Below are 14,489 nucleotides of genomic sequence, written 5' to 3'. Positions count from 1 at the left end.
TATATCAGGGTAGAAGTGTATTATTTGAATTTAGAATCTTTTTACAAATCCTTTGTGCATTAGAGTGGGTTATCATTACTATTGGTATCTCGCTATATTTAATTCCAAATGTGATGATCATAGCTGTAACATTAATATAACGTTTACTATTTTAAAATAATTAGTATCCTTTTTATATTCCAACAGGTCTGGAAACTAGGCTGGTCACCAAAACCTGCAGGTGATTTTGGCACAGCTTTTCCAGAAATTCCTGTAGAATTTCTTCAAGAAAAAGAAATCTTTAAAGAGTTCATCTATCGCATTAATACATTAGGTAGGTAGACAACATGTTTTTGGTTCTTTTGAATACTTGTTAGAAATAGCTATCAGAAGTATGTAAATTCATAGTTTGGAATGTAGATCCAGGAACAACCTATGTTTATGATAAAAGATAGATCGGGGTAGGCAACCTACGGCACACGTGCCGGAGGCGGCATGCAAGCTAATTTTCAGTGGCACTCTCACTGCCTGGTCCTGGCCACTGGTCCGAGGGACTGTGCATTTTAATTTAATTTTAAATGACGCTTCTTAAACATTTAAAAAACCTTATTTACTTTACACACAATTATAGCTTAGTTATATATTATAGACATATAGAAAGAGACCTTCTAAAATTGTTAAAATGTATTGCTGGCATGCGAAACCTTAAATTAGAGTGAATAAATGAAGACTCGGCGCACCACTTCTGAAAAATTGCTGACCCCTAAGATAGACCATCGCTGTTTACCCAAATGTGTTGGAAGACAGAAAGAAATTTGGATAGGTGGTGGGACATTTTTAGTGTCTTTGATACGTGATGGAGCACTTGATCTTGTATCAGATAAACAAGTTTTGGGTATCTGAGCTTCAGATAAACTAGGTTTCATTATAAAAGCAAAAATGAAGTACAATATTTGATTTCTTCTCTAACTAAAATAGGAAAACCTTACTGTGCATTGAAATTAAACCAAAATATCCTGTGATCGTGATTTCATCTTTCCCTTTCAGAGAGCAGGGTTCAAATACTGCTTAATTCCCAAACTAAAATGAATGCATTGGTCTTTTTTCCTAATTGGGAGTGGAAGAGCAGGGTGGTATGTATGTATGTATGTGTATCAGTGTTATGAAAAAAACTCTCAAACAATTCAATTTTGGTACTTCATTGACTATCATTTTCTATGTAGAAGTGGAATAGTGGATGTTGCAGAGCAGGATAGAATTACTGTAATTCAGTGAGCACTAAATTCAGTTCAGAATTGTAATATGAAATTTTAGTAATACAGGGATTTAATTTTGGTATTGCCAATAACGTTCCTTGTATTGTATAGAAATATCCGTTGTTGTTTTTTTTCCTGCAACACACCATTACTGTTAGATATACCAGTCACAATTCAGGGCAGCTGCACCTGTCTTTTCTCTCTCTGGTCCAGCAAGGGAACTCACTCTTAGGCTTCTGGCTCCCTAACTGTTACTTCTCTTGGGCGGAGACATGCTTCTGTCTTTCCTGACTGATTTATTTCCAAGCTGCACAGTTCCCTACTTACATTGTAAATTCCCAGCAAAGCAGACTGCCTCAGCAGGTCTTTGCCTTCCTCCCTCAGGCAGTGTACTGCTCATGCTTCAGTTATTACGTAGCAATTTCTAAGCTAGTACATTTATTCTTAAGGTGAAAGTATTACAGAAAAACATATTAAAACAATAAAAAGCTGCACACTGCTAATAAGCTTACTGGCCCCCATGAATCTGAGAGTGTCTTCTTTATATTGTTTGGGTCTTTAATCTGTCCTCTTGTAACAGAGGATCAGCAGATATCAGGTGTCCTCCTCATGGCTTGGCTTCTAAAGTGAGTTTTGAAGTAGGAAATGTGCATTCTTCTTCGAGTGCTGTCCCTGTGGGTGCTCCACTGTAGGTGTCTGTGCATCCCGGCATCACTGATAGGAGACTTTTGGTAGCAGTGTCTGGTCAGGGTGCATGTGCCTCAGTAGCTGCCTTGTGGTGCTGGCCCCCATCATTTCCTTCTCAACTGTCCTCAGCCACAGACAGAGCTCCATGAGCGGTGTCTGAAATAGAGCAAAACAAAATAAATTAGATAGTAGAGTTAATAGGTAGCTATAGGTAGTGGATAGCGTACATTTAGTATTAAGTATCGGTTTCAAACTAGTTATCCCCCCAAAAAACTAACAAAAAAAAATGTGAAGAGATCATCTCCCCTGTTGTTCTTTATAAATAGTTAGACAAAAAAAATTAGTAAAATTAATGCCAGGCTCACCTGGATTCAAAAGATGCCTGTCTCAGATGGACACTTGTTTAAGGAGTGATGCCCATCTCAGACGGACACTTGCAGTGCGTTCATTGCTTAGGGGAGAGAGACATCCCTCAGAAATGCACACACTGCAGCAATCTCAAAGCCAGAGCGAGGAGAGACAGGGATCTGAGACTAAAAATGATTTTGATGGAAAAATCCCTTACTTCTCCATCGGACAGTAATAAGAACCAGAGAAAAGACTCTTCAGGAACCTCCTCCCTGGACAGGGAAAGCACCCTAACCTCCAGAAAATCAAGGAAAAGGGATGCCTCACCCTTGCAGAAAGAGATGTTAAAGAGAACTGTTTCCAGCTGATGGCCAGCAGGGGTAGCACGCTTGACGCTCTGGGCATATCCAGCAACGGCCGCACCGCGAGCACGAATGATAAAGAGAAGGAGTCGAGTGGAAGGCATAAGACTGCCGCCTCCTCCACAGCACCGTCAACCCCAAGGAAGGTTCTGGTGTCGACGATACCTAAACCGGTGATGTAACCCCCAGTACAGATTCCATTGGAGCAGTTATCAATAAAGACGAGACCAGCCACATCAGCACAGACTAAAGCGACACACAAAAGGTCGGTACCGAAGCAAGTGCCCAAACAGGTATATACAGCACCAATGACCTCAGCGCTGATCAGATGAATAACATCAACACCAGGGGCTCCTATACTTGGCACTGACGACTCCCCAGTATTGTTGGTACCGATAAACTAAGACCTTCTCTAGTGAGGAGGAAGATGATATGGAGGAGGGAGTATTCTACTCAAGTCATTCCTCCCCCTCTGGTGCTAAACCTCAAACACCACTTACTAATACCAAAACATGTCTGAGCAGAGATATGCCTCCATGGTTGACCAACCCATGGATGTGCCCACCCTTACTGTTCCCAATGCAGTGGGCACACTGGGATCCATGGGTAATGTACAGAGTGCAAATGCAAGGGGAACATGTCTCTTAAAGGAAGCAAATATGACTACCTACAGAGACAGCCACAGAACCATCGGAGGCACCTGAGGAAACTATAGAGGACATGGACGATACACGAGAACTGCCACCGGAACACAACTTCTCTGTCACCGGATGAGTCAGTCATGCCTCCTTCAACCACAGTGATAGATGATCCAAAACAATTCCAAGAATTGCAGCCATATCCACATTTCACCACAAGATAGAAGGATTTATAGCCTTCAGGCATCCAATCACCAAATCATTACTTATAGGAATTCAAAACAAGTACTTTGTGGTACGCAAACCAACACCGGCATGGGATCTAAACTTTGTATTTAAGAGCCTCACCAAAGCCCCATTCGAACCCCTTGCTATCTGCTTGCTACTGCATTTATCAATGAAGGTTGCATTCCTCGTAGCGATCATATCAGCACGCAGAGTGGGTGAGATCGGGGCCCTTATGGCCCATCCGCCTTACACTGTATTCTTTCAAGACAAAGTGACTTTGAGACCACACCTAAGGTAACCTCATCATTTCACATCAATCAACCTATACTTCTCCCTGCATTCTACCCTAAACCACATAGGTCTACTCAGGAATCCCTGCGACACACACTAGACGTTAGACGAGCACTGGCACTCTACCCAGATAGAACAAAACATTTCCGTAGGTCATCAAGACTCTTCATATCTTCCACGGAATGATCAAAAGGCACGGCCATCTCAAAACAGAGATTGTCTAAATAGATTTCAAATTGCAAACAAATGTTACCAGCAACAGAAGATAGAACCCCCATTACCCAGCGGATTAGGGCCAATTCAGTGAGAGCCGTTTTTACCTCAACAGCATTTCTACATAACATACCAATCAAAGAAATATGCCAGGCTGCAACCTGGGTCTCAGTACACATGTTCATAAACCACTGTGCAATCACAAAAGATTCTGAGGCAGATGCGATACTAGGTCTTACGGTACTATGGTCGACTATCCAACCTACTCTGGAACCCAACCAGCCATAATGGAGTACTGCTCTACAGTCCCCTACAGTGGAGCACCCACAGGGAGAGCACTTGAAGAAGAGAGGGGTACTCACCTTGTGCAGTGACTGAGGTTCTTTGAGATGTGTCCCCCTGTGAGTGCTCCACTACCCACCCTCCTCCCCTCTATTCTGGACTTCTAAATAGGAGCATTATGGTAGAGAAGGAACAGAGTGGGCTAGGATGCGTCAGCACTAATGGCACCACAAGGCGGCTACTGCACACGTTCGCCCTGACCAGACAGTGCTACCTAAAATCTCCAGTCAGCGGTGCCGAGACACACTGTCGCCTACAGTGGAGCACCCACAGGGACACGCCTGAGTTTACTGCACAAGGTGAATAACCCTCTCTTCCATCCCTTCCCCCCCTCCCCTGGTATTTCCTAGTAAACCCACTTAACTTGAAAAGTTCAAATTGTTTCAAATATTCCTTTTGAAGCTCATAACAGTTCACAGGGTTTGCATTAGTCAGGTCTCCTCCCTAGACTTGTTACTTAGAATCCCACAATAATATATAATATTTGCATTTTGAATACAATGAGCCCCGAAGATACTTAAATTTAATTCAAAAAGGTTTTATCCAGGTTATTGCAGTAAAATTAGCATAACTGTCACAGTGTCATCAAGTTGTTTCTTATGTTTGGCACTGATATTGTCAGGCTGTGCCACTTCAAACTTTATGCATATATCAAGATGTCACAACTGAGAATACCAAAGTCAGGACAAGCTGCTGGGAAAAAAGGACAGACCCAACCCCAAATTCGTGGTTATTCTTCCATGAGATACACCAACCCAGCAAAAAAAGTAAACTTCTGTCTCACCACACTGGCTAACAAGAAGTCAGAAATGAAGCCTCCCCCGGTATTCCAGTCCTGGATTCAGCAACCAGACATTAGTCTTAATGATGAACGGCTATTTAAAACCAATTTAATCAAACAAAAGGGTTATTCTGATCCCAAAGGACCAGCCATGTACCCAAGTCTATATAACTCAGATCTTACCCAAGAATCACGCTGTTGCCAGTCCTTTAGTATCTAAAATCTAAAGGTTTATTTATAAAAAGAAAGAAAGGTGAGTTAAAATTGGTTAAAGGAATCAAATACATACAATAATTGCAAAGTTCTTGGATCAGACTTGTAGCAGTGATGGGATAAACTGCGGGCTTAAGCCTCTGGTTGCTTCAAAATCATTGGAAGGTTCTCAGTCCTTTGGTTAGAATGCTCCCATTAGTATAAGTCTATAGTCCAGAGGTTTGAGCGGGAAAGAGGCAAAATGGAACTGTTTCCAGGGCCTTTTATAGCTTCTGCCAGCTGAAGGGAAAACCTGTTGTTCTAGTTTGTGGAAAATTACAGGTAACAAGATGGTATTTGGAGTCACATGGGCAAGTCGCATGTCCATGCATGCTTTACTTAGTCAGGGTAATGGTCGCTGCTATACTCTAGTTAGAATGTTCACATGAAAGTCCATCAGGTGTGGATGGGCATCTTACATGGTCTATTGTGAGTTAAGTGTTCCTTGATGGGCCATTTAACTTGAATAGTCCCTTCAAGATGTGCAGCTTAAATACCTTGTGGGTAGTTATCACAGGAACAAACATTTGAAATACAGGTACGTAGTTCATAACTTCAGATACAAAAATGATACATGCATACAAATAGCATAATCACATTCAGCAAATCATAACCTTTCCATGGACACCTTAATTCACATACTTTGTACAAGATGTGTTGAAATTATATAGCAGTGGTAGCTACAATGATCTACATAGTCATATTTTAATCAGATAATATCACACAAGGCTCGTTAAAAAGAGCAATGGAGGCAGTAAGTAAAATGAATGGATCTTTCCCACCAAATGAGATTTGCAAGGCTGCAACATAGAATTCTCTGTGTACTTACAAAAGACCATTGTTTTGATAATGCATCACAGAAGAAAATGTATTTGACTGATTTATGATTTAAGTCCGTATCCTGTTTGATCACTCTCTACGCTGAGTTGGAAGAATGTTCTCGTATTTTATTTATTTTATATGTAAACTTTAGTAGTCATGGATCTATTTGGGAAACCTTTGCATTATTTGAATTGTGTTTTTAAAAAAACCTCTTCTTCTGGGAATGAGCTTCCACTGAGAGCTATATATTTTTAGGGTCATTTGGGACCCTCTACACATTTCTACCCTGCAAAAATGGACAGTTTTGGGTGGTTTTGTAGTGTAGTATTTATTATGAAAACCCTGTTCTCAAATTTTTGTTCATTAAGGTTTTATTGCTTTTAAACTATAAAATCAAAAACTAGAATTGTGTCTGAAAAACAAATCAGAATACGTACGCATGTTCAGAATCCAGTTTAGGTAAGAGATTGACATTTTTTTAAAATAGAATTGAAAAAACTTAGGTTACAACAATTATAAAAACGACTTACATTGAAAGGGAACAAGTGTGAAATTATTTCTGTGGAAATTACATCTCATTTTAAAATGCTGTTCCAAATTTGTAATAAAAAGCTAGTTTATAGTTGCATTGAAGTAGTAAATAGCCTTATACCTTTGAATATGTTCATAGGGTGGACTAGCCGTACCCAGTTTGAAGAAACCTGGGCTACTCTCCTTGGTGTGCTTGTAACTCAACCAATTGTAATGGACCAAGAAGAAAGTCAACAAGAGGTAAAGCCATTCAGTGACATGTTTATATAGGATAAATGCTTTTCCTTATTGGTAATTTAACTCTGTTAGGCAGACCCTTGCCCACTGTAGTACTGCAGGATGACTTCATTTATAATTAACATTTACCTTCTCGGCTAAAATCTCTGCCTGTAGGTGAATGGTTTAGGAAAGTTTGAGGAAAAAATTCAGCCTTTTTGAGTTACAGATTAATGAAAGAAATACACTTCAAACCTTAATTATGATAATACAGATGCTTAAGTTTATTAAGCGCAGGCAGAAATCACCAAAAGATTACAAGAAACCTATTATTGCATCAGAAAAAGGCTGCATCTTTATAATCAAACTCAGGAAATGAACTAATTAAGGTTCCAACAGCAACAATAATTTGGTCAGATTACACATGATATTTTCTATTCCTGTTTTAGTGTTAAAAAGTAGCTTGATATAATACTGTTTGTTGTAAGATTTATATCACAAAGTGAGCAAGATGTGTAATGTAGCCCAGTCACTGTTGCTGTTGTATCCTGAACTAACCCATAGATGTGACAGATGGAGAAACCTGCTATGTGGTCCATCTCCCTGCACTTGCAGGCAGCTTGAAAGTACTGTATTAATAAGATCCTTAAATATGTTTTAATGCAGCATATTTAACAGACAAGGTTATTGAAATTGAACATTTACAAAGTGCTGCAATGCAAACAACTTATTAGAAAATAAATGTAAACTAAAAAGAATAAATATGAATGAATTAGGAAAGGTTGGTGCAGGCAGAATGGGGAGAAAGGATGGGCCAGTGGCTAGGTCACTAGCCTGGGACTTTGGGTGATCTAGGTTCAATTTGCTACCCACCACAAATTTCCTTTGTGATATCGGGCAAGTCATGTGGTCTCTCTGTGCCTCAGTTCCCATCTATAAAAAGCGGGCATGTTTACCTACTTCACAGACGGTAAATACATTAAAGATTGGGGATGCTCTGATAATATGGCAGTTGGAGTCATGTAATTTTTTTAAAATTGAAGAAATGAGTATCTAAGATAAATGTATAGAATGGAAAAGATTACTGAATACAGCAAAAATTGGAAAAATTGTTAATGTCTTAACAGTTTTCTTAAGGTGAAAGCATTACAGAGGAAATGTTAAAAACAATAAAAGAACCTACACGATTACTAGCTAATAAGCTTAACAGAGATCACTCCTCTTCCCCAATCTCCAACAAGGGTTCTATTTGCTGCCAGTCCTTCCAACCCTTCTCTAAGGATTGAGGCCCTCCCTTTGGCCAGAAGGTCCTGTCCATTTGCAGGATCAGAAAGACTGCCCTAAGTCAATTTAAACTCATTTATACAAGTCCTTTTCTGGCCAGCTGGTCTTTAGAGGATCCAGTTGTAACTGGTATATGCAAGTCTCACCAGGTTGTGGTCCCTCTCAGCAAGTGTTATAGCCTGAGTGAATTTGCTTAATCACCCCCCACACACATTGTTCTTAGTTCCTGGAGGGCTGTGGTCTCCTCCCCCACAAAATTGCATACAATTCTTGGCCCACAGTGATATATAAATTTAATACAGTAAGATTTCACATAATTCTGTAAAGTTTGACAAGGATATTGCAGAAAATTGTCATATTTGTCACAGTAGTTATTGACTCGAGCATACATGTATATCATTTGGTTATGATGGATTATATTATTGCAACTTAATCAGTATCTAAAAAATGATCACAAAAACTTGGGAGTGGATCCATCTGAACTTAGACACAATATGAAAGTGAGTGGATGGTTCTGGAAATATTAAAAAATATCTATCACGAGATTGTAGATTAAATCCTTATAATTATATTTAGTTCCCAAAGAGTATGAGGCCTCATACAAACTACAACATCGATCAGGAGATTGATGTGGTGGCCAAAGTTCTGGTCAGGAAGAAATCTACACTCTCATCAGAAACACTGCCAGAGTCTTTCGAGTGTTGCTTTCCACTGGAGTATTGAGAGAGCATCTGAACATCAAGCGATATGTTATATTGGTTTTGATGGAACTTAGATTTTGCATTTTCACGTTCACATAGAGTATGTTCACTTTGCAGGAAGACACAGAGAGGACCCAAATTAATGTTCTTGCAGTACAAGCCATAACCTCTTTGGTGCTGAGTGCAATGACAATACCAGTTGCAGGCAATCCAGCAATTAGCTGCTTAGAACAGCAGCCCCGCAATAAAGCTTTAAAAGTTCTGGATACAAGGTATTATTTCACCTGTTCTGAAAGCACATGAATGTATATGGATAGCTTGATCCAGAGTTATGCACAAGATAGCTTATTCTATTAACAGCACTAATATAGACATGTGGTGTAGAATATAGATGTATGTGTGTGTATATATACATACATTATAGTTTGTAAACCCCAAAATGATCCTGCCATGAGGACAGGGGACTAGACTCAATGACCTCTTGAGGTCCCTTCCAGTTCTAGAGTCTATGAAAAACTATGAGAACATTTACTTTTAAATATAGCTACATCTCTTTTGTTGGCAGAGCAGTTGTCCAGTGAAAGCTATTCATGCTTTTCTAAGCTAAATATGGAAGGAACCCTAAATATCACAGTAAACCTTAAGCTCAGGCAAAATTTCAGACTTGTTTAAAAACAATTAAGTGAATATGCAGCTAGAATAGTAAACTAGTAATTTTCATATTTAATTTTATCGGCAAATGCTGGAAAAAACATCTTAAACCATTAATGTGCTTTCTTCTGTGCTTTCAGGTTTGGGAGGAAGTTAAGTGTTATCAGAGGAATTGTGGAACAAGAAATCCAAGCAATGATATCTAAGAGAGATAATATTGCCACTCACCATTTTTATCAAGCATGGGACCCTGTTCCATCACTTTCTCCTGCTACCACAGGTGTGTGCGGAATGGTCATTTATACCAATAATTCTTCAGTCCTGCAGTGAATGAAATGATGGCTGCTTGCTGAAAAAAGTAACTTTTCTTATATGTGATAGAAAAACATTTACAGAAATTACCATATACACTATTCTGAACAAATAATGTAGAAAAAAAAGTAGTTTTCAGGTTTATTGGGCATTTGTTTAAAAAGTCCTTTGTCTTTTTATTTTAGGTGGTCTTATCAGCCATGAAAAGCTTTTACTGCAGATCAATACTGAGCGAGAAATGGGAAACATGGGCTATAAACTAGGACAGGTTTGTTCAAGTTAATACATCAAGCCCAAACTTTTAAAAACTTCTTTGTCTTTATTCTCAAAAATCCAGTTTAAGAAGCATTGCTTAACATCCAATTTAGATTTAGTAAACCAAAGACAGTCTTAAATCCTGACTGAAAACAAAACAAGTGAGGTTTTTTTGAGTTGTAAATAAATTTCCTAGCTAGGGAGCACAGGTCCTCCACCAGGATTCATTGAATACTTGTTAGCAGCAAGTATAATGCCTTATCAATAATTCTGATGTTTAAATTCATATTTCATTCCATGACTAAATTTAAACTCCTTTTGGAAAAACAGTATTCCATTTTAAAAAAGCACAAATGTATTAGCAAAAACTTCTTAATTTCAAATACTTAATTTAAATAACATTACTATCACTGTTAAAAGATCTAAATTGCCCAAGTTAGTATTTCCAAGTAAGATATGGAAAATATCAGATTTATGTTGTCTGTCTCTAGGACCCTTGCTTCCCCCTTTTATTAGTTGGGAATATTTTAACTTGCTGGACGTCATATTACTGTCCATTAGCAAGGCATTTGTATTTCCTACAAGAAAATCATGACAGCTGTAATATAACAACAATACCAGCATTTTTGTTGTAGGACTAGTACTGCAAAAGTTCTGACTGAGAAGGAATTTCTATTACAAACTACCATTTTTAGGTACTTATTGTGACTGTTCAGGGCAACTGCACCTGTATTCCACCTCCGTGGTCCCTTGAGGACACCCACTCTAGTCTCATAGCTCCATAGCCGTTACCTCTCTTGGGAAGAGACCCACATGTCTTTCCCTCCTGATGACGGTTTTTCCAGGCTGCACAGTTCCCTGCCTCCATTGTGGCCAATGTCTGTGCTTTGCTTTCTCTCCAGAAGCTACTAACAGAATAATTTCTATAGTTTCAAGTTACCACACAGATCTTTCTATGCAAGCACATTTTATACTTAAGATGAAACCATTACAAATAAAGCACGTTAAAAACAAAAAAGAAACTGCATACATGCTAAAAAGCTTACAAGAGGTTGCCCCAACTCCAGCCTTAGGCTCTCATAGAAGTCAGTCCTTCAGAACCCACAGCTGGGTTCACCCCATCGTTATAAGTTCATAACTGTCTCAGATTCAGAATAAGAACTACCATGAATAGTTGAGTCTTTCCTTGATGCTACTTGATCATCAGATCTTGGCCTCATGTAACAGGTGATCAGCAAACAATAGTCCACTTCTTAAGGGCGTCGCTTCAAAAGGCTGGGTTTTGCATAACCAAGAATTTGCATTCAACACTTTTTGTTCCAAAAGACCATTATTATCTGGTACATTATGCAACATAGTCCTTTGTACCCCCAGGTCTCACATCTGTCACATCTCCTCATTCCAGATATTACATACATTCCTGGCCCATGATAATACATAAATCATTCATTTAAAATAATGGACCCCAAAGATGTATAAACTTAATTCAATAAGGTGCATCAGCGATACTGTAGAAAAATGCCATATCTGTCACACTTGCGTCCGAAAATGTTACTGCCCAAAGGTGAGTTTATTTGGCCAGAAAAGCTTTTTTTGTGTGCGTGTGCGCTATTGAGTGAAAATTAAGTTTATTCATAAGTTAACTTTTCTGATTTTTTTTTTCTTGAACTCCAATTTAATTTCATTTTTAAAATCTTCAGATATGTCATTGGCTCATTCCTTAATGACATGCCTTTGACATGTTTCAAGTCCTTTTGTTGACAGAGTTGAGCATTAGAATATTCTGCATTGTATAAACACATTGTACAAACGTCTGGTGTATAGCACTGTACCAGAGATACAGTTTTTCAAATATAGACAATTTAGCTTCACACATTGAAATAAATGGTCTTCTGGAGTAAGGTTTTTGTGTGTTGAATTTCCTTTCAGTCTTTTTAATTGAAGTGACTCCATCATGAGACTAATATGCAGCTGTGAAATTAAGTTTAATTTGCAGTCTAAAATATGACCCTGCCAAAATGCGCCAGGTACATTTGTGAATTTTCTGGCAATTAGAATTTGTTGCTCATTGATAAGTAATGTCATTTTAAAAATAACTTAATATTAGTCTTATATTTCTTTCTCAAAATAACAAAAACATTTAATCCTTATCTAGAGATTAATCATTGGAGAGAATTATTTTTTACATTCATAAAAATTAAAATGGCCAAATGGAATTTTTTCACATTCTTTATTCATTTCCTCACTCACCTATGCCTCTTTACTCCAAATCAGAAGCCCAAACAAAAAATTTTGCTGTTTAGCTTGTGGGCTGAGATCTTGTACCACGTTTTTGTCTGGATTGAATTTTATTTCCAATTTGCAAGCCCTTGAAAACAGAGTTCACAGTGGAAACATGACATAAATAACCTTGATTGTTGTGAGTATAATGCTATATGTGGGTACTGTGTGTAGAATATATATAAAGTATTTATAAATATTAAAAAGTTTAGATTAAGGGAAACCTTTCTAAGTATGTATCTGTGGGGTCCTGTCTAGCTTTATGTAATGCCAGCTAATTTAACTAAGATCATAACCTCAGTACAGTTAAATTTCCTGGATGAATGTTCTAGTGTACGTATCATCATTACAGCTGCTGCTTGCACAATATAGAGCAAACAAAAATGAAACATTTTAAGCCTATTTTATTTTTAAAATGAGGAAGCAAATCTATTTTTTTGTGAATAATTTTAGAAACTTTGGGAAGGGATGGAAGAATGTAAACATACACTTAGGAAAGATAAAGCTGGTTTAGCTAGACTATTTATTGGTGTAGAAATTTTGTTTTTCAAATTAGAATTCATAGAAATAACTTCATTCCCTGATTAAAGCAATTTTTTATATAGATAACTAGAGTAAAACCATGTTTTGTAGTCTAGGTTGAGACCAGAAATCCCATCTCTAATTGTGATCCATGTAAGATTTTTAACTCCTTAGTCTCCTTCTCTTCCTTTAGAGCACTTATATATATTTTTAAAATGTATTATATTGTGCTTTAAAATTCAGAATTATTACTCAGCTTCTTACCTAAAATGTAGTTATCATAAGAAATGATGCTTTGAACTTAAATTAGAAAAATTAGAGCTCCTCTGTGGTGTTCAAGACACGGTTTCTCAGATTACTTGCAAACACAAATTTTTACTGCAGTCTGCATTGCGGAACCAGTGTATCTGAATCCTCAAGCTATATTGTACTCTGCTTATGCAGCAACAATAACGAAATTTCATCTAATTTCTGATTTCATAAACTTATCAGTGATAAGATAAGCAAGGGCACAATTTGCTTTTTGGAAACTGGTCTCAGCTTACTGTACTCAGAAAAATATCATTTTGACTTGTCATTGAGCAAACTGATACAAACATTCTTATTGTGTGCCAGATATGAATATGATGCTTTACAGAAGTGTAAATAAGCAGTGCTATAAATATTTAACGCCTGAGGCCAATATTTTCAATGAGTGCCTAAATTTAGGCTTCTAAAACCATATCTAGGCACCCAAATGAAATTGGCCCATTTTTTCAGAGACGATAAACAATCCCAGTGATGTTTTTTTGAACAAAACTACTATTGATGTTCTTATAGTTACCCTTGGAAGTATATTGAAGGATGCTCCAATACATCAGTTTTTAAGAAGTTTACTTTTCTTGCTTAGTTTTCAAAAACAGTAGAGCATGAAAGGTTTTAAAAATGTGTAATGGAAATGAAATGCGCATTCCATCTGACTCCGTGAGATCCCGTCCCTGCATACACATATATACATACACACACACACACACTTGCAAATCTGAAAATCACGTATACTTAATTTTTCTGCCCAGTGCTGCAAACTGACAGCACAATGGAAAGCAGCAAAACGCTAGGGATAATTCTGGCAAATTCTGGATCCAGATTTTAAAAAAGTCACATTTTAAAGCAAAATCTTTTCAGTCAAAAGTTAAGCATTGTAATATTAACCTGTACATGACCAGGAATGATATAACATATAAAATTTAGGAGAGCACTCAAAATCTTTTATATTAAGTGGTGTTTTTCTAGAGTTGTGCGAAACTTTCTTAGTGAAACCTGCAACAAAAGAAAATGTTGCTGGCTCTGGACTTCGTTATAAGCTCAATATTTTCATCAGGTTTTCTAAGATTCATTAACCTTTCAGCCAACTTGTCCCAACTTCCATGAGCACTGGTCAGATTGATTTTAGTTTTGTCTGATTTTTTTCATAGTTTCAACCCAACATTATCTATAATGAGGCCATTTCAGTTAACTGGCACTTTGAGTTTGGGATTTATTTAGCCCCCAAAATTAGG

At 37.7% G+C, this 14,489-nt stretch overlaps 1 protein-coding gene and 1 long non-coding RNA gene across 6 annotated transcripts in view; one reads left to right on the top strand and one right to left on the bottom strand.

The window, feature by feature from the left end:
* Window positions 1-14,489, top strand: part of HTT (huntingtin) — a 213,582-nt gene that overhangs the window by 152,355 nt on the left and 46,738 nt on the right. For all 5 annotated transcript variants that reach the window (XM_075066616.1, XM_075066618.1, XM_075066617.1 and 2 more), the window contains 5 exons: window positions 187-313; window positions 6,870-6,970; window positions 9,049-9,203; window positions 9,723-9,862; window positions 10,080-10,162. In XM_075066616.1, the coding sequence (XP_074922717.1) occupies window positions 187-313; window positions 6,870-6,970; window positions 9,049-9,203; window positions 9,723-9,862; window positions 10,080-10,162 (606 nt within the window). The remainder of the gene's footprint in view (window positions 1-186; window positions 314-6,869; window positions 6,971-9,048; window positions 9,204-9,722; window positions 9,863-10,079; window positions 10,163-14,489) is intronic.
* LOC142046904 (uncharacterized) overlaps window positions 918-14,489 on the bottom strand; it is a 202,906-nt gene continuing 189,334 nt past the window's right edge. The window contains exon 6 of the long non-coding RNA XR_012655990.1: window positions 918-2,078. This is a non-coding gene — a long non-coding RNA (uncharacterized LOC142046904). The remainder of the gene's footprint in view (window positions 2,079-14,489) is intronic.

Source organism: Chelonoidis abingdonii, chromosome 5, assembly GCF_003597395.2.
Source record: "Chelonoidis abingdonii isolate Lonesome George chromosome 5, CheloAbing_2.0, whole genome shotgun sequence".
NCBI classification, from domain to species: Eukaryota; Metazoa; Chordata; order Testudines; family Testudinidae; genus Chelonoidis; species Chelonoidis abingdonii.
Note: the sequence above shows the minus strand (reverse complement) of the source record. Positions and strands in the feature narration are given on the sequence as shown.